Below are 22,604 nucleotides of genomic sequence, written 5' to 3' on the forward strand. Positions count from 1 at the left end.
CACTATATTAATTTTAAATTTATAATATTAAATTTATAAAAATATATTAAATATTATATTATTAAGATAATATTAGAATATTACATAATAAATTCAAATTTTAAAGGTTGAACGTTGGATAACACTAGTATAATCTATGTTGATATGTTGTTTATATTTTAGATTTATATTACAATATATGATTTTATGATTAGTTAAATCAAATTTCTCATTCACTTTTCTTAATTAAGTCGTTTTAAACGTTCTAATCACTTTGAGTAGTTGAAAAGTCATAAACATGATTGAAATGAGCCTATGGTGAAAGCTGAAATTTTACCACTCATTTTTCAAAGTCAATTTTGTATGATACTCTAAATTAATAATAAATTAAATTCAAAATCTTTTAATATAATTTATTTATAAAAAAATAAAAATTTTTCTCTTATTTAAAAATTTTAAATTTAAACTCTGATATGGAATAATTTTAAATTTTGGAATGAACTTAAATTTCAATTAATCAAAAACATGATAACCTAATTTAAAATGTATGTAGATAATAAAAGATGAATCTGTTAAACGAATTTTGTGTAACTAACTATGCTTTTGCTTTTTTTTTTTTCTTTAAAAAAAAGAAAGTAGTCTTTTATATATATATATTTTAAAATTTTTTAATTACTGTTATTGTAATTTTTTGAATGGATGAGGGAGGGATTCCCTAAACAGTAAACACCGCACCAAATTCTGAATCAAGTCCCTGCGTGTGAGAAACCGATGATGACGGTGGTGATTGTGGGGACACAAGAAGAAAATCCCACAAATTGCCGTAAGCAAGTACGGTTTCACACCTTCAGGGCTTCAGCCACCGCAGACTCGCACATAATTTCTATTAGAATTGTGTTTATTTTTGCTACTCGCACATATGCTCGCTTGTTGCTCTTGTTTATAATTCAATACTCCAAAACTAAATGATTCTCTTTGTGCCATAATTATGACGGTGAACATAATTATTCGGTTGATATTCTTAAATTATATTAAAAAAATTATTTTAACTTAACAATTTTTTTTTTAAAAAAAATCTTTTTTGTCCTGCATTTAATGCTAGCGAGATTTTTTGTTTCATTTATTTATTTTGGACTAATTCTGATTTAAGAATAATTTTAAAATATATATTTTGACATTTATTTCATGATATACAAAAATTTATCGAATCCAAAAAATTAGGTTTTGAATTATTGGAAAAAAAGGAGAATTCTTGTAGCATCAGGCTATATATTAATAAACTTTATTTAAAATATGATAAATATTTATATATTAAAAAGAATTTTCTGAAAAAAAAACAGGAAAAATTGAGCACGCTAAGGTAAGCATAAAAAGGGGAGTGCTCACCTAGGGACGTTCCTAACAGAAGGATCTTTCTCCACTCTCGTACAACAAGATCACGAAACAGAAGCGTGGCAGGTCAAAATTGACAATTTGGCATACTACCATGTGGTAGACCCCACCCTCAGCCCGCCCTTCTTCCTTGCAGAACCCGACTCCCTAGTATATATAGCGGCTGGAGTCCCCTCCTTCGAAGGACGCCATAAAAGAGAAACACAGTCTCCCTTTATTTCTCTTTTCATTTGCTTTCTTCTTCCTTCTCCTCTTAGCTTTCTGTTATGAGTCTCTGAAGCCACTCCCAGCCCTTCTCTCTCTCGCTCGCTATATCTTTTGTAGCTTCAGATTCATCGAGCATGGCTACCAAGGGAGGAATCAGTCTTGAAGAGATAAAAAATGAGTCCGTTGATCTGGTATTCTCGCTTTTGCTGTGATTCATTCTTATTGCTCTTTTTACTACTGTTTCATCTCATCGATTTCAAAAAATAAAAAATCATAGAGACTTATAAGCATATGCAGTTTAGAACTCGGGAAGCGCAAAGACGGGTTTCCTTCCCCATTGGTTAAATTATGTGTTCATTTTTCGTTATTTGTACTTGTAACTATATGATCATGTTTGTTACTTTCCCTCTAAAAGATTTGGAGATACTGTGTTGTTAATATCATAAAACTATGCGGTAGCCTGAGATATTTGTTTTTGTTCTGCCCTTTCATTCCCTCTACCATCTCTAAATGGTTAATTTCTTTAAAAGGATAATTAATTTTCTCTTTTTGTTGATTTTGTAATCGTTTATCAATATTACTTTACTTATTAAATCAAAAAGTGAATTTATTTTATTAATAATTTATGAAGTAATAAACTTCAATAAATAATAACTTTTTTAAAAATAATTTTTACTTTAAAAGAATCTCTAATTTAATAATAAATAATAAAAATAATAACCTTTTTGTCGTTTATTCGCCAATGAGAGAATCTGATTTGTTCTGTTTTTTGGTCTGCGATTTTACTTAAAAAGATGGTTAGTTTCTCTTTCTATATAGTAACTTTTTTATCTGATGATATTGTGGACGATCGCCCTCGAGCCTTCTGGGAATAGATAAAGGCTTGTGATTTTAGTTGGTCTTGCTGACGAGGGGAGGTACTGATCATTTTTCTTTGATTTTGTTTTAATATTGGATTTGCTTGGGCGTGAATATCACCCCCCAAATCACATGAAATATATAATATCTTTGAAGTTACGTTCGACTGCGAGAATCGCGTCCGCGCAATTCACTCCAATTTTTTTTATTTAGCCTGTGATTTTTACATACAATTTTTATTTCCTTTTTCCAAAAAATTAATTGATAATATTTTGTTTGGATTTCTATTTCCATATGAGAAATTTATAGACTAGATTCAAGGTGTTGGGATCTGGGTTTACTTCCGAGTTTCCTTTTTCTAAAAAATTAATTGATAATATTTTGTTTTGATTTCTATTTCCATATGAGAAAATTATAGACTAGATTCAAGGTGTTGGGATGTGGGTTTACTTCCGTGGCACTTACTCTATGAGCAATCTTCCACGTTCTCTCAGTATACGTGATGGTCAGAGCAGAGAGACAAAATGTTTGACTTTGTGCGTGAAAATTTGATTGACCTTAGCTTCTGTTCAAACAAGCATGGCTGGAAATGCCCATACTCGTCATACTGTTCACCGACTGTTCAATGATTATGTTCGGAAGTAACATACATATGAAGAAGATAAAGTGTATTACAGCCTTTTTCTTTTGTCTTTTTTTTTTTCACTTGGGTCATGGTGAATTCCTTTTCATTTTGATCTGACTCGAGAGAAAATAACTAAGTCATAATAACAGAATTTCGCGAAATTTGGGTGAACTCGCGAGGATTCACTAAAGAGCAAAGCTTGTAAAACCATCCTGTTTGAAAATTTTTGTATAACATCTTCATAATTATTCCTATCAGTGGGGTTTGTGAGAGTTGCGAGATCAGAGGAGACTTTGCTAAACAAGCATATTTTGCTTGCAGGAACGGATTCCTATAGAGGAAGTGTTTGAGCAGCTGAAATGTACCAGGGAAGGTCTTACTTCAGAGGAAGGAGCCAATCGGCTTCAAGTTTTTGGGCCAAACAAACTAGAAGAGAAAAAGGTCAATTTGGCAATTTAAATTACTCCTTTAAAATGGACTTTCCACTGGTAGTTCTAGTGAATCAATTATTAAATTTGAGTTTTTAAAATTCTAGTTATTCTACGTTTTGGGAACAGGAAAGCAAAATTCTCAAGTTCTTGGGTTTTATGTGGAACCCATTGTCATGGGTCATGGAAGCAGCAGCTATCATGGCCATAGCTTTGGCAAATGGTGATGGAAGACCTCCTGATTGGCAAGACTTCGTTGGGATTGTTGCTTTGTTGTTCATAAACTCCACAATAAGTTTTATCGAAGAAAATAATGCTGGAAATGCAGCGGCAGCCCTTATGGCTGGTCTTGCTCCCAAGACTAAGGTGAGAAGCGCACAGTTGACAAACATTGGCTGCTTCCTTCAGTTTTTGGAACTACTCTCTCTCACGTCATTGTTTTAATCTTGTCTCATGGAAAAATGTAGGTTCTTAGAGATGGTAGATGGACTGAACAAGAAGCTGCGATTCTGGTCCCAGGAGACATTATCAGCATTAAATTGGGAGATATAATCCCTGCTGATGCTCGTCTTCTTGAGGGTGATCCTTTGAAGGTTGATCAATCTGCTCTTACTGGGGAGTCGCTTCCCGTTACTAAGAACCCCTCAGATGAAGTGTTTTCAGGCTCAACATGTAAGCAGGGCGAAATTGAAGCGGTAGTAATTGCCACTGGTGTGCATACCTTTTTTGGTAAGGCTGCACATCTGGTGGACAGCACCAATCAAGTTGGACATTTCCAAAAAGTTCTGACTGCCATTGGTAACTTCTGTATTTGCTCAATCGCTGTTGGGATAATTATTGAAATTATAGTAATGTACCCAATACAGCATCGCAAGTACAGACAGGGAATTGACAACTTATTAGTTCTTCTCATCGGAGGAATTCCCATTGCCATGCCTACTGTTTTATCTGTCACCATGGCTATCGGTTCACACAGGCTATCTCAGCAGGGTGCAATTACAAAGAGAATGACTGCCATCGAGGAAATGGCTGGCATGGATGTCCTCTGTAGTGACAAGACTGGAACTCTAACTCTGAACAAGCTTACTGTTGACAGGACCCTAATTGAAGTATTTGCAAAGGGTGTGGATAAAGAGTATGTGATACTTCTTGCAGCTAGAGCTTCAAGAACTGAAAATCAGGATGCTATTGATGCTGCAATTGTAGGGATGCTTGCAGACCCAAAGGAGGTATAACCTTTAGTGTTACTTTCTCCTATGCTGCTTTATTCTAAATTTTCACAAGTCAGGTTTCTGATCTAACAATTTTGGTAATTGGGCAGGCAAGAGCTGGAATCAGAGAGCTTCATTTCCTTCCATTCAATCCTGTGGACAAGAGAACTGCCCTTACCTACATTGATTCTGATGGAAACTGGCACCGAGTTAGCAAGGGTGCTCCTGAGCAGGTATTTGCTTTCCCTTGTACTAGCGTGCAGAGCATAAACTCTGGTTTAGGGAGAGAACTGCCGATTAATGTGGATTTTTTTTTTAATAAAGATATTAGGTCTATGCAATAGCAAGGAGGATGTCAAGAAGAAGGTTCATGCTGTGATTGATAAGTTTGCTGAACGAGGGCTTCGTTCTCTAGCTGTTGCAAGACAGGTCTCCAATTTAATCCTTTTATCTACTTATTGTTTCTGGTTTATAATAAATGAATAATCCTTATTTTTCCCTCGATGACTTGTGCAGGAAGTACCTGAGAAATCAAAGGATAGTCCAGGAGGCCCATGGCAGTTAGTTGGTTTGTTGCCTTTGTTCGATCCTCCCAGGCACGACAGTGCTGAAACCATCAGAAGAGCTCTCAACCTTGGTGTGAATGTTAAAATGATAACTGGTAATAATTATTTTAACTTTAAATTAACTTGAATGAAAAAATTTATTTCATTGCTTAGACATTTTATGATGTTTCCAAAATATATAGGGGATCAACTTGCCATCGGTAAGGAAACCGGTCGGAGGCTTGGAATGGGAACAAACATGTATCCATCTTCTTCATTGCTTGGTCAAGATAAGGATGCTTCTATTGCAGCTCTACCTGTAGATGAGTTGATCGAAAAGGCCGATGGGTTTGCTGGAGTTTTTCCAGGTGACTTATGCAGTTGCTTAATTCAGCACTGACGTCCATTTTCATTGGTGGTCATTTTTTTGGGATATTACAGATAGGTTCATGCTATGATTGATATTGTTTTTTTACCTTGTCTTTGACATACACTGTTTCTGTTTTACAGAACACAAATACGAAATTGTCAAGAGGTTGCAGGAGAGGAAGCACATCTGTGGAATGACAGGAGATGGTGTTAATGATGCACCAGCTTTGAAGAAGGCAGATATTGGAATAGCTGTTGCTGATGCTACAGATGCCGCCAGAAGTGCTTCTGATATCGTCCTCACCGAACCTGGCCTTAGTGTAATTATTAGTGCGGTTCTGACCAGCAGAGCCATATTCCAAAGAATGAAAAACTACACAGTAAGTTAACTTTTTTTCTCTTTCTTTGCCCCCATTCAGAGGCTTTAGCATTTTATCAAGTGTCTGAACTTACTGTGTTTTTTTTTTCGAAAAATTTTTTGTTGCAGATATATGCAGTTTCAATTACAATCCGTATTGTGGTAAGCACAAAACTACACATGAAGTTAACATACTATTCTGAAACTGTTCTATTCCTTTTTCTTATTTACTTTGTTCTGTTTGTTGTGATATGGCAGTTTGGCTTCATGTTTATTGCCTTGATATGGAAATATGACTTTGCTCCATTCATGGTTCTAATTATTGCCATCTTAAACGACGGTGAGCTCCTGAGAAACCATTTTGTGAAAAATTTTCAGTTAATTTGTACATTTTACCGTTGGCTTTAGCACGAGCAATGGTCTGATTTTGTGAATCATCAAACTTCTAGGAACGATCATGACTATATCGAAGGATCGAGTAAAACCATCACCAATGCCAGACAGCTGGAAACTTAAAGAGATTTTCAGTACTGGTATTGTTCTTGGCGGTTACTTGGCACTAATGACAGTGATATTTTTCTGGGCAATGTATGACACCGACTTCTTCACGGTAAGAATTCTCAGCAGTCAGCATCCATTTGAGAGGCAAAGGGATAAAAAGCTTTGATTCCTCTTTTAAGTTTTAAATATTTATGATCTTATTGCTAATGCAGGACAAATTTGGAGTAAGATCATTGCATGGTAGGGAACGTGAAATGATGGCAGCTTTATACCTGCAAGTGAGCATTGTAAGCCAGGCTCTTATTTTTGTCACAAGGTCGCGCAGCTGGTCCTTTGTTGAACGTCCTGGACTTCTTCTAGTCAGTGCATTCGTGGTTGCTCAGCTGGTAAGTCTTCAGTCCCGAATCTTTACTGGGCTTAATTTCTTTGGGATTAAAGCAGAGTTCTCTGACTTTTCATTAAAGCGTGGGCACTGTCTTTCCCAATTCGGTTGGTTCAATGTATCATGAAATAATCTGCATTTCTTTACCACTAAGGCATTGAACCATTCTGCAAACGGCAGGTAGCCACGTTGATAGCAGTTTATGCAAATTGGGGTTTTGCTCGTATAGAGGGGTGCGGCTGGGGCTGGGCTGGTGTAATCTGGCTTTACAGTTTGGTTACTTACGTGCCACTTGATCTGCTCAAGTTTGCAATTCGCTACATTCTCAGCGGCAAGGCTTGGGATAATCTTTTGGAGAACAAGGTGTGTTATTATTTTTTTTCCCTGAGGCTGAATCTGATTCTTCGTTTCAGTTGAGGTGCTCATTTTGTTTTTTTTTTCTTAAAACAGACTGCCTTTACAACAAAGAAAGATTATGGAAAGGAAGAGAGAGAAGCTCAATGGGCCACAGCGCAGAGGACACTTCATGGCCTTCAACCTCCAGAAAGCAGTAACCTCTTTGCTGACAAAAATAGTTACCGAGAACTTTCAGAGATCGCAGAGCAAGCCAAGCGGAGGGCTGAAGTGGCAAGGTAATGTCAAGCAAATAATATAATATGCACTGCTCAGTATCATATTCTTTTATTATGGGGAGTTCCATAACATACTAACAAAGGAAAGGATTCCCCTTTTTCAGGCTGAGGGAGCTACATACTCTCAAGGGGCATGTTGAATCGGTGGTGAAGTTGAAAGGACTTGATATTGACACAATTCAACAACATTACACAGTTTAGAAGAGCCAAACTCCCAAAAGAGACTAATCTTCTCCGAGAGAGGGAGAGCTAAAAATTAAAAATGATGACGAAGATATCCCAGTTGGAAATTTTCTCTAGATTAGAATTTATATTTATCTTGCTATAATATGTGGTAGTTTTTCTCTTACACAAGGTTTTATTCCTCCGCATTTATGGCCAGAGGAGAGGGATTCTCCTTTGAAAGCAAAGCATGTTTGTTTTCTGCTTGGTGTACAATTTTTTTTCCTATGTTGACGTCTTTCACCTCATCTCCTGCTGCTAAAGTATATAACTTAATAAAAGCTTTGACAATCAACGGACCCCTATCCGCTCAAATGATGTTTTATAGCCTTGTTAATTAGTCTATCCTCTTGCGTAGACTAAGAGATGGAGAGTTGAAAACGAAACGAGAGCTTATAGCTTTGCATACACTTGTATGTCAAAATATTATGTGGAAAATGTATTTTCCTTCTACGGAAATTGTCTTTTGATAAAAATAATTTTTTTTTTCAGCATTTGACAACAACCCTTATTTTCATTTTATTTAAAAATTGGTTAAATTTACTTATTAAAAAAAAATTGATCAATTTAACCGAACTCCCAAGCCTCAGAAAATTCGGAACATGAAATGATCAGCGTCCACATTTCCATTTTCTCCTCAAATGTCATTAGAGAAAAAAAAATCCTTTCAAAATGGAAAGTTTTATTATTTAATATACTCCTCATGCAGTAGTAGAACTATTGAAAAAGGTATAAAATGGTGAGAGTAAATATAACATAACTTGCCCATTGATGTGACATCCAAACCACAACGAAACAATTTGATGTCCAAATGGCTCACGAATGAGGTAATGGCAAAATTTTGAATTGTTTGTTAGCTATATGCTTCCATTTAATCATAATGCCTATACAAAGTGATGAAACCCAGTTCATTTCCACTCATATGGTACTAATTCACAACTCAACTGTGAGGGAATCATGATTAACCAAGGTCTTCTATGCTAAGCAACAGTTTTGAGTCACTACATGCTACAGCTTTGTAAACTGGAATTTGGTTCAGGAGTGGCAGAACCTTTGGTACCAGATGCTTGGGCTTCAACCCACTTCAAATGAAAGAGACGGACAGAGCATTAATAGACCAAGAGTTCAGAAAGGCCTCATTCCAGCAAGTGGGTGGTGCTTGCTGCTTTCATATTTAAAATACTATTAAAGCATTAACTGGGGCTTGTTTCTACAGACATTTGCTGAATGGCTTGAGGCAGATTCAATACAATTTCTGCATAAGCTGCGAAAGAGAGGGAACAAATAAGAAGAAAAGAAAAAGTACAAATACAAGCAATCATATTAGAATGAAAAAGCAGTGATCTCCTTAAGATGTTACTAAAACAGATATCACATCCTTAACTATGTAATAAATTGTAATATGGTTCTAAAACTTAAGGAGTGGGAGCAAGTGTGTCAACCTTTTAATCGTCCAAAATCACACAAATATTCACATATATCACCCAAATGCATGCTCAGGATTATATGCAAGTTAAGGAAGAGAATATGGAGTAAAATTAATGATAGTGGCTTCAGCTTATTTGACAATCTACTTTAGTTAGTACTTTAATCAAACATTCAGACAGCAAAATGATTTTGAGTGACAGGCTTTTGCAGGATAAGCCTGGAAAGTTTAGACATACCCTCAAAACAGCACACTATTAAAAGTTATCGCAATTCAAAAAGTTCCCACTTTAAAGCCCAGAAGTGCTAATATAACTCTATTTTTGCGCATGTGAGCATGCATGTTTGTGGGTGTGCATTGGAAAAAAGGAAGTAAAATAAGAGAAGATCTAAAGATGAAATGACCCCAGGGAAACACCATCTAATGATAATCCTTAACCCTGATAAATAAGAAGCTACAGAGTTGAAGAAAAGTAGCACCTTCTGGTAAACTCATGGTTCTTAAAGCATCCTCAGCATAAGATAGGCGAACAGGACCTGGGTGAGTTCCGAGAGCTCCATTTTTCTTGAATTGGTTCATTGGCCAAGCAAATACTTTGACTCGAGTTGGAAGTACAGATACAAGGTCCGCATATCTAAGACCAACAGTCACCTTGCTGAACAAGAAATAGCATTGTAGAAGATCAGTTTATGATGCGTATATGATATATCCAATATATAAAACACAATATCTATCCAAAACACCATATCAGAAAATCAAGATTTTTGACCAAATTTTGACGAGTATTGCCAACTCCAATTAACAGTTAATTTTGTGTAATTGAAGTTAAAACCTACTGATGGGAACTAATAAACTGTTTCCAGTACAATCTTTGAAGTAATTGTCAGAATGTCAGCACAGCTAAAATCCAAATAATTTTAAACAAATCACAGTAAATGTTGCACAAAAGTAAAATATGAAGTCCCTAAAAATGTACCAACCAATCAAAATCATCCAGTGTAAATTCTATCATATGGTAGGGAAGGCTATGATACAGCTCTCCAATTTGATTTCCATACAACTCCTTAATAAGCCGTACCTGCAGATCAATAGGTAAAAAAAAAATGTAAGAAATAGGAATTGAAGCAATTTACTAAATCATAAGTTCTGTATACTGCAAGCTAATTGTAAGATGTAGCACAAGATAAGATGTCCGCGTTTGTGTTATGTTTCCCTCTCACAATGAAAACTAACTAATCCACATCCCAACTTGAACAAGCATGATTTTTTGTTTTTGGCAATTGAATAAAGAGAATGAAAAAGGATTACAGAAAATGAGATTTGCTCGATCAAAAGAAGAGAGCATTCTAATGTACAAATCTACTGTTTGTCTTTCACTCAGCCTTTTGCTCGATCCAAAGGAGAGTCCATTATAAGGAGAGTGCACATAATCCTTCTATATTTTTAGAGAAAGAGTTATTATATGATTAGAAGCTGTCACAGGTATGAGAATGATTCATATTTATTTCCATATTGAGGGAGTGGCAGCTGATCTACCTCGTGACTGGATAGATATATGTTTTGAATTTTGCAATTATTTTTAAAAAATCCAAAAACTTTGAAATCCTGTTTTCTAAACTGAGTTAAAGGGGTAGGTGAGGAAGCAATAAATTGGGGTTCATCAGGATCAATCCAGCACAAGACAGAAAGAACCATAAAATGTACACCTCTAGGAGAAGCAAGAAGGGGGCCCTATTACTTAAAACTAGCAGGCACTATTAACTCCAAAAAATTGAAAATTCATATCAGAATAGTGCAAAGTTGATGATAGTCACTTCAAAAGGAAAAGGTGGTGAAGAAAGTTAAATTCATTAGGAAAAATATACACAAATTAAAAAATCTTCAGGAATCGGTCAAGAGGCTAGTAATAGTGCATCGCTTGGACTATAAAATAACAATACATACTAATGGCATACCTGTTCCCGTCTATCAACATATGCCTGCAGAAGTTCTCCAACATAATCTATAAATCGCTGGAAGGAAATCATTGAGCAACATTGAGATGGCTTAAACATTGCAGCAGTTCAAATCAGAAAAGTCAAGTTAGACAACCAACCTTACCATAGCATTGGAAGAAAGAAGATCATTTTCTGCTTCTCTTATTGGCAGAAAGAAAGGAATGGTATGTTCAAGGACAGTCATCTTTTCAAGAAATGACTTGCTCTCAAGTACACAATGGTACAGCTCACAAGGATCTCCTAAGAAGTTATAGAAATAACGAGTCAGCTTCCCTATTTCATAAACAATGAATAACATTTACCAAAAGGAATAAACCAATAAAAGAAAGTAACATGTTTTCACATGCATGAAAAGTATTCTATGTTAAAAAATAAAATAAAATTTCAAACATGATAGAATTAACCCCATATTCAACTCTAACATGAAAGTCTATTTTGTAAGTCAATATGCAACAATGCATTGTTAAAAGGTAAGATTGGAAAAGATACAAGGACCTTTCATCAAGAGTGAAAGGTAGCACGGAACTTGAATATTCAACAATTTAGTTAAAACGTAAGCACAATGCTCAAACATTCAAACAAGCTAAATTCATTCTTCCTGTAATCACAGTTTACAAGAAGCCTACATGAATAGGTACTGATCCAAAATAAAACTGCTATCAAAATCAACCTCATATATGTAGTTACACAAGACCATGAACTATAAACAGAAATGTTGTCATATATAAAGGAATAGACTGATGGCATAACAACACCTCTTCTACTGTAAACATTATAGGGCAAGTTAGTTCAGAATACCTGCAAAAGATGTCTCATATTGAATGCCAATTCTTGCCCCTTCTAAGCAACAAATCACCTGTTTGCATAAAACCCAAAAACAATGACACGCCTGAACAAATCTATAACCAAAGATGCCACATAGTTAATCTCAGAATTTGAACTCATCTTAGAAGATGTGTGTGTGTGTGTGTTTCATTTCATTTTATATTTTCCATACTGTACCAACAAATTTTACTTGGGAATATTTTAGTATCAAGTCAGGACAAAGTTTCACTGTTAGTACTATAGGAGGTAACTGGCCTGGAGAATACATAGATCAGTAGAACTGGAGTTTGAGAATAAGATAAAGGAACTTGGACATAAACTGAGATGGATAATAGTAAAAAGCAAAATTTAAAGAAAGGATGGTTAAGAAAGAGAGAACAACAAGAAGAAGAAATAGGCACTTCACAGTAAATGATTTTAGTCCTAAGTGCATTTTACATATAGAACCCATCACTAAAAGTAAATATTACCTTGTTTCCAGCTCTATATGTACTTTTTTCTTCATGATGATCTGGCACCATATTTGAGTCTCCTTGCATTTGCTTTCTGTCAGCTTCCATGTGAACCTGATGAAAAAGCCAAGATCTAACATATTAAAAACCCAATCATGACCAAGAGAAAACATGAAACAGTCGATAGACATAAACCAGATGGAGGAGGAAAAAGCTCACTGAATTATGTTGCTTGTTGAACAAAAAGAATAATATAAACTTTGCTATTAATTATTTCGCTTATATATTTCAACAGTGGATTATAACAAGAACAGAAAAATCCAACTACTTCAAAGTGGAGTTGTACCCTCTCTCTTATTGTAGCTAGTAGTCCATCATTCCATTCTTCACCGTCTAAATAAAGCTCTGTTAGGAAAAAAAGAAGCATATTCAAATCAATGCACTGGAGGATAGGTACGCTTAAAACTGGATGTTAATAAAGAAAAAGCCAGGATAGAAATTAAGACAAAAGATTGTGGGAATGAGTAGGATCAGATAACTTGTTAGGAGGACTGGGCTCATGCTTGTGGGCAGTTAGAAATCACCATTTCCGACAGAGATAGATAATCTAGGCATAAAACATGAGTTTGGAAGCAAATATTTTCAATTTTTCTGCAAGACACATGTATTAAAATACCTTGAGTTTGAGATGCGCGTGCAGCTTCAAATTCTTTCTGTAGGCGCTCAAATATCATTTTATCAGAATCCCTATTGTAATCAATATAATAAAAAATTAAATACCATCGTAAAGTACATAATTCTGTAAGCTATAGATCTGTTTGGATATGATTATAAATCATGTGCAAATAATTTCTATCCTCAGGACTGCAATAATGCATATTTTTTGCCTTTAGCTTTACATTAGCATGTATACTACACCTTCAATAGGACATTAAACACTTTAATACTCTTGGAGGCAGAAAAGGTATCAAAAATGCCAGTTGACTAACATAAGTAATCTACTTAAGAACATAGATAACCTTCAATGACTTGATTTCTCTTATCTATCCATTTTTACTTTATGAAATGCCTTATTTCCTTTAGTAATTTCTGAGACAGGAAATAAATTCTGCATTGGTCACAAGTAGACTATCACACACACAGACACATGCTGGCATAAATGAGTGATTGCACATTCACATATTTCAAAGAACAAGGAATAGCATAACAGACATTGTTGATGTTCAAATGTGAGCATCATTGAAGTTATTAGGTTTTATACCTTAGTATTAGCCAACAAAAACTACTAGGAATAATGGCTTTGATTAACTCAAATAAAAGGACAATCACTATGCATGCATACACTTGGTTTTGTGTCTCAAGCATAGATATCCAATGGTTTTCATAATCTAAGGAGAAAAAAGAAAAGAAGAAGAGGAAGAAGACGCATTGATGAAGACGGCGAAAGGTTCCTTCAATGATTTGCAGGAAAGTTATACCTAGAAAAACGCTCGGCCAATTCTGCATGCCTCTTGAGAGCATTTGCAACTGCCAATAAGAAAAATAAGCTTCTAGAAATACCCAAAATATAAAAACTATTAGACAAAATACTAAAAAATAAACTGAGTAGGGAGCAATGATAGATACATCTAGCTCGTGTAGTCTCCAACCGAATATCTTCCTCTTGCAAGAAATTCTGTCACAAGACGGGACACTAATCACCAAAAGGAGGGAAATTGATAAGCATCATAAATCCTTTTGAGAATATAATTACCACTTCTCCCATTACTTGGTATTGGCGCATCGGAGTCAGTTCAAGATGCTGCATAATCTCCACAATATATTGATTATCAATTCATGAACATAACAGCATTTACTAAAATTGGATGACAAAAACACATTAATCTAATTCCCAAAAAAATTAGGGTAATCAGCTAAACAGAAATTTGTATGATAGTGTTAAACCAAATTAAAGGTAAAATGGAACAGCGACCTTGCGAGAAGAGTCTCCAGGAAATGGATTCCTCTTTTGCCTCTTCCTAAGCGACTCTTCGGTGTCGCTGTCCATTGATACTGCTTGACTTTGAGATTTGATGGGAGGTAGAATTTGAATTGCAGTTCAAACGCCCATGGTGTGTGTGCGAGAGAGAGAGATATAAGAACAGTGTACCTGAAATCCTGAATCACAATTTCCCTCCTAGGGTTCTAATAACCCGGGCGGAACTTCCGAAACCGACCCGGTCCACTATTTTCTACAACGAGGAAAATGACCGGGTTCTGCCCGCGACTAATAATAATCCTAATAAATAATTTTAATTTATATATTCTTTAAAAAAAATTTGAAAGGCAATTTATTCAATTCAAAAAAATAATAATTAAATGAAATGAAAAAAAGTTATCTCAAATTTTTAACAAAAATTTCATAATTAATATAATAAACTACAGTAATATTATAAAAATTGAACAGATTATTGACATCATCCTATAAAACAATAATAACAATAATAATTTTAAATAATGATAATATCTCAATATTTTTTTATTTAAAATATTCATAGAATCTAAAAAATTTAATATTTAAATTAATGAAACCAATTATATATTTTAACTATGCAAAATTGTGAATATATAAAATAATCTAGCAAAAATTAATATTACTTATTATAACATTAAGAGATTAATTATTAATATTATCAAAAAGAAAAAGGGATTAATTATTAAATAATATGTAACTTTTTTTTAACTTATGTATACACATATATTTAGAGTGTTAATAATTAGGTTATAAATTAAGAAAATTAAATAGCTAATCAATTAAAATAGATAAAAAAAATTATTGAAATTATATAAATTATATCTTATAAACAAATTATCACTAAGAAAAATTTATAATCTTTTCTATAGTACCAAAGAAAAAACTGTGTACTGTATATTTATGCACACATATATTTTAAAATATTAAAATACCAATTAAATATTTATAATATTGTCATAAATAAAATCATTTTAATATTAATAAAATTTTATACAATTGTAAAAATGAATTAACATTATAATTTTAATAATTTCGTTATATATATGTATTAAATTGAATATTTATTATATAAAAGAATGAGGTGTATAAATATATTTTTTTTTGAAATAGAAATCAAAATTAAAATATAAAATCTCTTAAATTTATTTAAATATAGTTACCACCAGATTAAGTATATGAATATAAAGTCGTTAAATTAAATATTTATTATATTATAAATTTATTATGTATATGTATTATTATGTATAGATTATAAAATAAATATTTAATTTAATTCTTATAGTGGTAAGAGATTTAATCCGATTAAAATTAAACTAATAGGTTTTAATTCCACCGCTCAAATTTAAAAAAATATATACATATTTTTTATATATGAAATGATTTTAAATTAAATGCATTAAGAAAGAAATAAAAAATAAATTAATTTTAATTAAATGATGTTAAATTATTTATAAATTTTAAATTTTAAAAGCTAAAAGGAAAAATATAATGAGAAAAAAAAATTGCAAAGGAAAATAGATTAAAAGAAACCGGAAACAGAGATAAAGCGCGAAGAACCGAAGCAGCGAAGAATCGAAAACCCAAAGTGAGTAGGAAACTGTGGATTTCTCTGCAATTGATGAAGTCCGTTCAGGTTAGAACTCCATAAATCTCTAAACCTTAATATTGCACTATTTAAGAGTTTAGTTTTCACTCATTCAATGCGCTTCTTATCTCTACAATACCAATTTCATCTGCAATTGCCAATTGGTGCTCTGTTCTTTAGCTCAATCTCCAAGCTCCACTGATCTCTTTTTCTCAACTTCAATTTTCTAAATTTGAAGTTCCCACCTTTTGATTCTCTCTCAAAATTTACAAGCCGGTAGGGGTAGGGGTAAGGGGGCGAGTTCAATCGCTCAAGTGCTTTACTTTCTTTGCTGTTCGTGCAGTTACGTGCCATCTGTTTTCTTGATTTGAACTTAGGGTTTTGATTTATTATGTGTTTGAATCAATTTGGCTTGATTTCGGAGCTTTGGATAAGCTTAACCGTTGAGTTTGATCTCTAGGGTTTTGGCTTTTTTTCGCGAAGATGAGATTTGAGTTTGCATTGTATGGTTTCTGGGCGGGTGAATTTTGGGTCGTTTGGAAACAGAAATAGCACTACTCTGGTTGGCCATTGAGGTTTTCACCAGTCTCTGCTTATATTTTCCGAGTGTGCTTGTTTTGAGATGTACAGAGCTGGAGAGTTCATCTGCATTGAATTGATATGCGGGTGGGGAAATTTGTAGTTTTTTGAATTGAGCATTACGGTATTTTGGTGTGGGAACAGAGGGCCTTGTGATTCTGTTGGATGGTGTGTAAATCTGTTTGTTGAGAAATGCAACCTCAGCAGAGCTCCAGAATTGACTTGGTTGAATTGAAAACTCAGATAGTGAAGAAGGTTGGGGCTGAGAGGTTCAAGAAGTATTTTCATTACTTGAATAGGTTTTTAAGTCAGAAGCTGAGCAAGAGTGACTTTGATAAGTCATGTTTTCGCCTGCTTGGAAGGGAGAATCTTCCCCTGCACAATCAGCTTATCCGTTCCATCTTGAAGAATGCATGTCAGTCCAAGATCCCACCACCAGTTTATGAGTCAGGTCCCACAAAATCTGCTATACAAATAGCAAAAGGTTCCCCTGGTAGTTATGGGCATGAACAAAGTGGATCCCTTCTTCCGAATCAGAATCAAAATGTGTCCATTTGGTCGAATGGGGTTTTGCCAATATCACCACGGAAGATTAGGTCAGGGATGCGTGATCGTAAGCTCAGAGATAGACCTAGCCCACTTGGGCCCACAGGGAAAGTTGAATGTATCTCACATCAACCAACTGTTACAGAAGACGTTGGCAGTAAAGTTATTATGAATAATGGGGAATTGACTCCGTGTGATTATCAAAGACCTACACGGCATCTTCAAGCTGTTGCCGAGCAACCTCACAATGAAAGGGAACGGCTGGTCCACTGGTCCTCTGAGAAACCAACTACACATAGCAAAGGTCAGACAGCGTTTGTGGAAGATGGGGAAGAGGTGGAGCAAACAAACCACTCGAGTTTCTCTAAAAGTCCATTAGTTGCGCCTCTTGGAATTCCATTTTGTTCAGCTAGTGTAGGTGGGGCTCGCAAAACTATGCCAGCAGCTAACAGTGGTGATTTTATTACCTGTTATGACAGCGGTGTCTTGTCTAGTACAGAGATGCTGAGGAAACGCATGGAGCATATTGCGGCTGCTCAGGGTGTTGGAGGGGTTTCAATGGAATGTGCAAATATGCTGAATAATATGTTGGATGTGTACTTGAAAAAGTTGATTAGATCTTGTGTTGAGTTGGTAGGGGCAAGGTCACCACATGATTTAAGAAAGCAACCCATCCATAAGCAGCAGGTTCAAAGCAAAGTGATCAATGGAATGTGGCCGAGCAATCACTTGCATCTGCAGAGCAGTAGTGGACAGATTGAAGTTATGCATGAACAGAGTCCTCGGTGTTCAATATCTTTGCTTGATTTCAAAGTTGCAATGGAGTTAAATCCACAGCAGCTTGGTGAAGATTGGCCAGTGCTGCTGGAGAAAATATGTATGCATGCATTTGAGGACTGAAACATTCCCATGAAGTTTTGTTGTGCCAAAGCTGTAATTGGGTGTGGCTGTCATGGTTCAAAGGCCTCAATAACTGTTGTTGGAAGCATTGATGATCATGTTCTGTTTCTGATAGCCATGATGAGCCAGGTGGCTCCCCTTCATATGGAGCTCAGCCCTTGCAGGATGAAATACTGGGTGTGAGCATCCAAAAGTCTGTTTTTCCTCCTGCAGACCCTGTTGAATAAGGAAATTATTTAACAGCAACCAAGCAAGGGAAACTTTTAAACAAAATGCCCATGATTGGTTTCTCTGTTGTATGATAAGCATCAGTTTTGGCTGACTTGTGTCATCGCTACAGAATACAGATCTGAAGTCCATCTGTGCAGTGTACAGCCAATGAAGAGGAAATCTAAGACAGTTTTGCAGGGATACTTTTATGTAGCTTGGGGAAAGGTAAAACCACTGGTGTAAGAGCTGTAATGTTGCTCTTTTATGTATTTTTAATCTGAGAATTGATTGGAATTCCAATATTAATAACACATCAATATCCACTGACTTGTGCTTATGCTTTAAATTTGCATGTGCAACTAAATGACACCTAAATAATCCATCTGCTGGGGTATTACTATATTCATTTACCGTTGTTACAGAGACTTACTTTTTAGCTCCACGTTATCATTCCAAAAGTTGCATTAGCAATTTCCCTTATTATCAGATCCAGTAAAGCTACTTAAGTCTAAAATCTTATTACAAGGAGATGTAAGGATGTACAATTTTCAATTGCCTAGAAGCATGAGACGAGCTAGATGTGTTTGAATTGTGAACTCTGGCTAATCTTAAACAGGTTCTGGAACATAACATAACAAATTGGTCTCATAGACAGGTGTAGGAGAAACTTGAGGAATATCTTGAAATAAATTTGAAAAAGGGAAATTGTTAAAGGTAGATAATAATTTGTGAAGAATTTAAATGGGAAGAACAATCAATAGTCTGGACAATACTGAACTCATATAGCTGAGTCTACTGTTGATTTCTACTTCTCTGATTCAGTTTATTTCTGCAGTTCAATCCTTCTGAATTCTGATTTCCACCTTGGTGGCTGAAAATTAACTACCTAAGCATCATGGGGTGGTCGGCTCCTTCAACCCAGAGAAACACACAAGTAAAAAGAAAAACGCAAAAGAGTTACTCTAGCACTTAAGACTAAATAAAAGTATTGGGCAGTGTTACAAAAGCATACCAACCAAGCTTAGTGGGACCATCTATTGAATTTCATAAATAAGTCTAATATTTGTAGTGTCTCAATGAAGCGGATTAACCAGTATGGTTGAGGTGATACGTAGCAGATAATGGCTGTTGTGCCTTTCTGGGATTTTTATGAAATGAGCTTAAAATTAGATGTGCAGTAAAGTTGCTTGATCAGATTAAAGATCAACATGGTAACGTTACTTTATCAAATTAAACATCAAAATGGGGGAGCAAATTTCCCATGTATGCCCAAAATGCAAGCAGTACAGTCACGCAAACTTCTTTATCTAGAAAACTAGTCAATTCATAGTAGTTGAAGATCCTCTTGCTATGTTATAGTTGTTCTGACTTAATGGCTACCATGGGAATGAATACCTCATAACCTGGGGCGAATTGGTCATTGCCGTATTGTCAATATGCTGGGAGAATGAAGAAAATTAAGGTATTCTCATACAGAATGATTGAATAAAGATTTTGGCATTTATGCTTTCTGCTTTCATTTTTCTATTTTCACAGATTTTGATTTGTCATGTTATGTCACAGGGATTGATGAAGAACCTAATGAAATCATGGAAGATAACTATTTTGTAGCTTGTAAAGTTGCACCATCCAGCAGACCATATATCTACAATGTATTTTGCCATTATTTCTTATTCTTTATCAAAAGAATGCTGAATCATATTTTCTCATATTTTGTATTTGCATTATTGTATATTTTGTCTTGCTGCAGCAATGAATATGCAGGAACTGCTGTTGCATCTCTGCCATTATTTTGTTAACTCTGAAAAGCCCAGAGAAGATACTTCTTCAATATGTGGCTGAGCTTTAGGGGTGGGAATTGAATTTAGTTATTGGTAGTTGTTAGGATATTAGCAATGTTGGAATTAATGGCAGGATAAGATATAGATTTTGTGAAGCAATGGACTTTAGCTTATTGATACTGGAGGCATATCTAGGGCTGAGATTTCTCGAGTTTGAACATCAACATCAGTCAAAGCCAATTATACCCAAAAAAAAAGAAGAAGATAGAGGCTTTGTGAATGAATCTGGAAGGAAAAACGTATTGGAATGGCTACTGGAGGAGGGGCTCTGAATTATGTTTCCCGGTAGAACCCAAAAAGAGAGGAGGTTTATAGCTCCCAAAGGAAAGTGAATTATATGGATAATGATTGAGATAAATCATTTCTTGTCTTTAGGAAATTGTGTGAAGTTATTTTGTTTCTTGATTTTATTTTTAAGCATACATAAGATAAATGTTTGGCATACCATGAGCTCATATTTTATTACATAAAAATGTTTTGAAATTAGCTTTTGATGAAGACATAGAACTACTAGTTAAGCCTAATAAATTTGAGGTTCATTGCTCTTGGCATTGTATTTTGCCCTAACTTTTCCTGATGCATACAGTAGTGAGTTGAAATTCTATTGCTAATCATTTCACAGATGAGGAATTGTTTTTTCAGAGTACTGTGTAGCTTGGTTAAGGATGAAATAATTTTTTGTCAACACCTGTGCTGTACATTTGCTGTGTTTTCCACAATCAGATGCCTCCGGAAGATCCATTTATTTACGTCAAACTTCCTTTTTCAACTCTTCATTATTCCTATGCTACATGCATATCCTTTCAAGTGTACCTTCATTTTCTCTTTTTTGCTTTACTTGGGATGATTTATTTTGCAAGAAAAAAATTTAAATGAATTCTTATAAAATCATGTATGAATTTATTTTTTTTTGAAAATGAAAATTTTGTACGTAAAAAAAGAAAAAAAAATCTTTTATTCCAAATAAAAAAATTGATAGGAAAACAAAAAGAGAATTGAATTGAATTCATTGTGCAATTTTTGATTCCAACCTGTGGGTTAGGAAATATGTTGTAGGCCTGTAGCAGACTCTTGGATACTCATTTTGGATATAGAAATAGAACTGCAAAAACTGACTTATGACCTGTGAGTTTCTTGCTGGGAATATATATTACAATTAAATCATTTAGACCATCAAAGACACCTTTCCTTCTACAATATTCTTTTGGGACTGATCCATTTTACCTGTTCATCATGTTCTGACCTCATTGCCTCTTTATCAGAGAAGCAGAATTTTCTTTTTCCTTTTTCTTATCTTTTTTTTTTTTGGGCATCCTTTTGTAATAATATGTGAGGGAAGAAGCACTGGAAATTCGATGTGAATGATAGCTGAAGCTTATGAACTTGTTTTTACAGTCATGATTACATTTTTTTTTTACCATTTTCTTTAGTTAGAGACTAAACTCTTTTGTATCAGAGTACAAGGTGAGGTACTTCTGCAGTTTCCTTGGATTTACTGGTATTGATGGCTTCAGGAATTGAATAACTAGAGAGAATTTCGATTTCTCCAGCTTCTAACGGTCAATCAACAATGCAAGGAGTCATCTGAATGATTTGCACCAGGCTCAGTAAATGAAAGGAGGCAAGCAAATGCAAAGTTGAAAGGAAAACCACCTCAAGCACTAGCAATGAAACAAATGTTTTCACTGGGAATTTTCCAGCATGTGGAAAAAGTCATATGCTCACTGTGTATTAACAGTTGGGGAAGATCTGCAGGTCTGTGGACTTGTCTTTTTAAATACAGTAGCCTGGTTTCAAATCATGAAAATCACAGATTATTGCTGCAAATGGGAGAGCAAGGTAATGGGAAGAATTTCTAAAAGATGCATTTATGTGGGGAATTTCTGTTATTAATGGGAAGAGTTGATTTAAATGGATTTGTTTGAAGTTAGACAACCTTAAATCTTGTACTGCTTTCAGAAAACAACATTAATGGATTGAGGCCTTGGCAACTCGTTCAAGAATGTAAATGTTTTTAGAAATTCATATTTGCAGGAAAATAATGGTTGTATCCTTCTTTATTGGTCTTTTGTTTACCTTACTAAACAGTCTTTAATTGGTGGATTGTGTTGTGAAATCCGAGTTAGAGATCTTCCTATTTGGAGTTAGAATTCTTCCTATCCTTATTCTTCCTAAAAATTACTGTATGTTAAGTAATTTATTTATTATATTTTGTACCCTATAATTGAAGACTGCATAATTTTAAAATAACTAAATGATATATTACTATTTCCATGCTTAATTTTATATGTTTATAGATTATATAATTAGTAAACTATATATATATATATATATATATATATATATATATATATAATTTGTATTAATAACTAATTTTTACCACTTAAAGTGGTAATATAAATATAACTTTCATTAAAAAATTATATAAAATTACTTTAAAAATCAAGAACCGAATCAAAACTGTAATAAAACCAAAAAATCAAGAAATATACTGAATCAAATAACAAAAATTTAAACTGG

At 34.4% G+C, this 22,604-nt stretch overlaps 3 protein-coding genes across 6 annotated transcripts; 2 read left to right on the forward strand and 1 right to left on the reverse strand.

Moving 5' to 3' along the window:
• The first annotated feature begins 1,542 nt into the window (after window positions 1-1,542).
• On the forward strand, window positions 1,543-8,024 carry LOC110610440 (plasma membrane ATPase 4). Of its 2 annotated transcripts, none has more exons than XM_021750362.2 (16): window positions 1,543-1,769; window positions 3,383-3,502; window positions 3,619-3,855; window positions 3,957-4,718; window positions 4,811-4,933; window positions 5,025-5,129; window positions 5,217-5,361; window positions 5,449-5,613; window positions 5,756-5,994; window positions 6,102-6,134; window positions 6,231-6,312; window positions 6,422-6,582; window positions 6,686-6,859; window positions 7,036-7,218; window positions 7,306-7,487; window positions 7,592-8,024. In XM_021750362.2, exons 1-16 carry the CDS (start codon window positions 1,713-1,715, stop codon window positions 7,686-7,688), a joined length of 2,865 nt encoding a protein of 954 aa, XP_021606054.1. In that variant the 5' UTR covers window positions 1,543-1,712; the 3' UTR covers window positions 7,689-8,024. The 2 variants fall into 2 exon arrangements, with proteins under 2 accessions (XP_021606054.1, XP_021606055.1); XM_021750363.2 differs by lacking the exon at window positions 1,543-1,769 and adding an exon at window positions 2,315-2,495.
• A 425-nt stretch (window positions 8,025-8,449) lies between these two features.
• On the reverse strand, window positions 8,450-14,596 carry LOC110611269 (centromere protein O). Of its 3 annotated transcripts, none has more exons than XR_006350279.1 (13): window positions 14,382-14,596; window positions 14,163-14,210; window positions 14,036-14,084; window positions 13,888-13,936; window positions 13,086-13,156; window positions 12,756-12,814; window positions 12,428-12,523; window positions 11,931-11,988; window positions 11,236-11,372; window positions 11,091-11,147; window positions 10,112-10,213; window positions 9,615-9,790; window positions 8,450-8,973 (listed from the first exon to the last, which is right to left on the reverse strand). XR_006350279.1 is itself a non-coding variant. In XM_021751482.2 (13 exons), exons 1-13 carry the CDS (start codon window positions 14,454-14,456, stop codon window positions 8,903-8,905), a joined length of 1,029 nt encoding a protein of 342 aa, XP_021607174.1. In that variant the 5' UTR covers window positions 14,457-14,586; the 3' UTR covers window positions 8,450-8,902. The 3 variants fall into 3 exon arrangements, 2 of the variants coding, with proteins under 2 accessions (XP_021607174.1, XP_021607173.1); XM_021751482.2 differs by having other exon boundaries at window positions 10,116-10,213; window positions 14,178-14,210; window positions 14,382-14,586; XM_021751481.2 differs by having other exon boundaries at window positions 10,116-10,213; window positions 14,382-14,585.
• A 1,329-nt stretch (window positions 14,597-15,925) lies between these two features.
• LOC110611270 lies at window positions 15,926-18,589 on the forward strand. The gene is made up of 2 exons (XM_021751483.2): window positions 15,926-16,056; window positions 16,469-18,589. The coding sequence occupies exon 2, from the start codon at window positions 16,780-16,782 to the stop codon at window positions 18,031-18,033; it is 1,254 nt and encodes a 417-aa protein (XP_021607175.1). The 5' UTR covers window positions 15,926-16,056; window positions 16,469-16,779; the 3' UTR covers window positions 18,034-18,589.
• Window positions 18,590-22,604: the final 4,015 nt, after the last annotated feature.

Source organism: Manihot esculenta, chromosome 3, assembly GCF_001659605.2.
Source record: "Manihot esculenta cultivar AM560-2 chromosome 3, M.esculenta_v8, whole genome shotgun sequence".
NCBI lineage: Eukaryota > Viridiplantae > Streptophyta > Magnoliopsida > Malpighiales > Euphorbiaceae > Manihot > Manihot esculenta.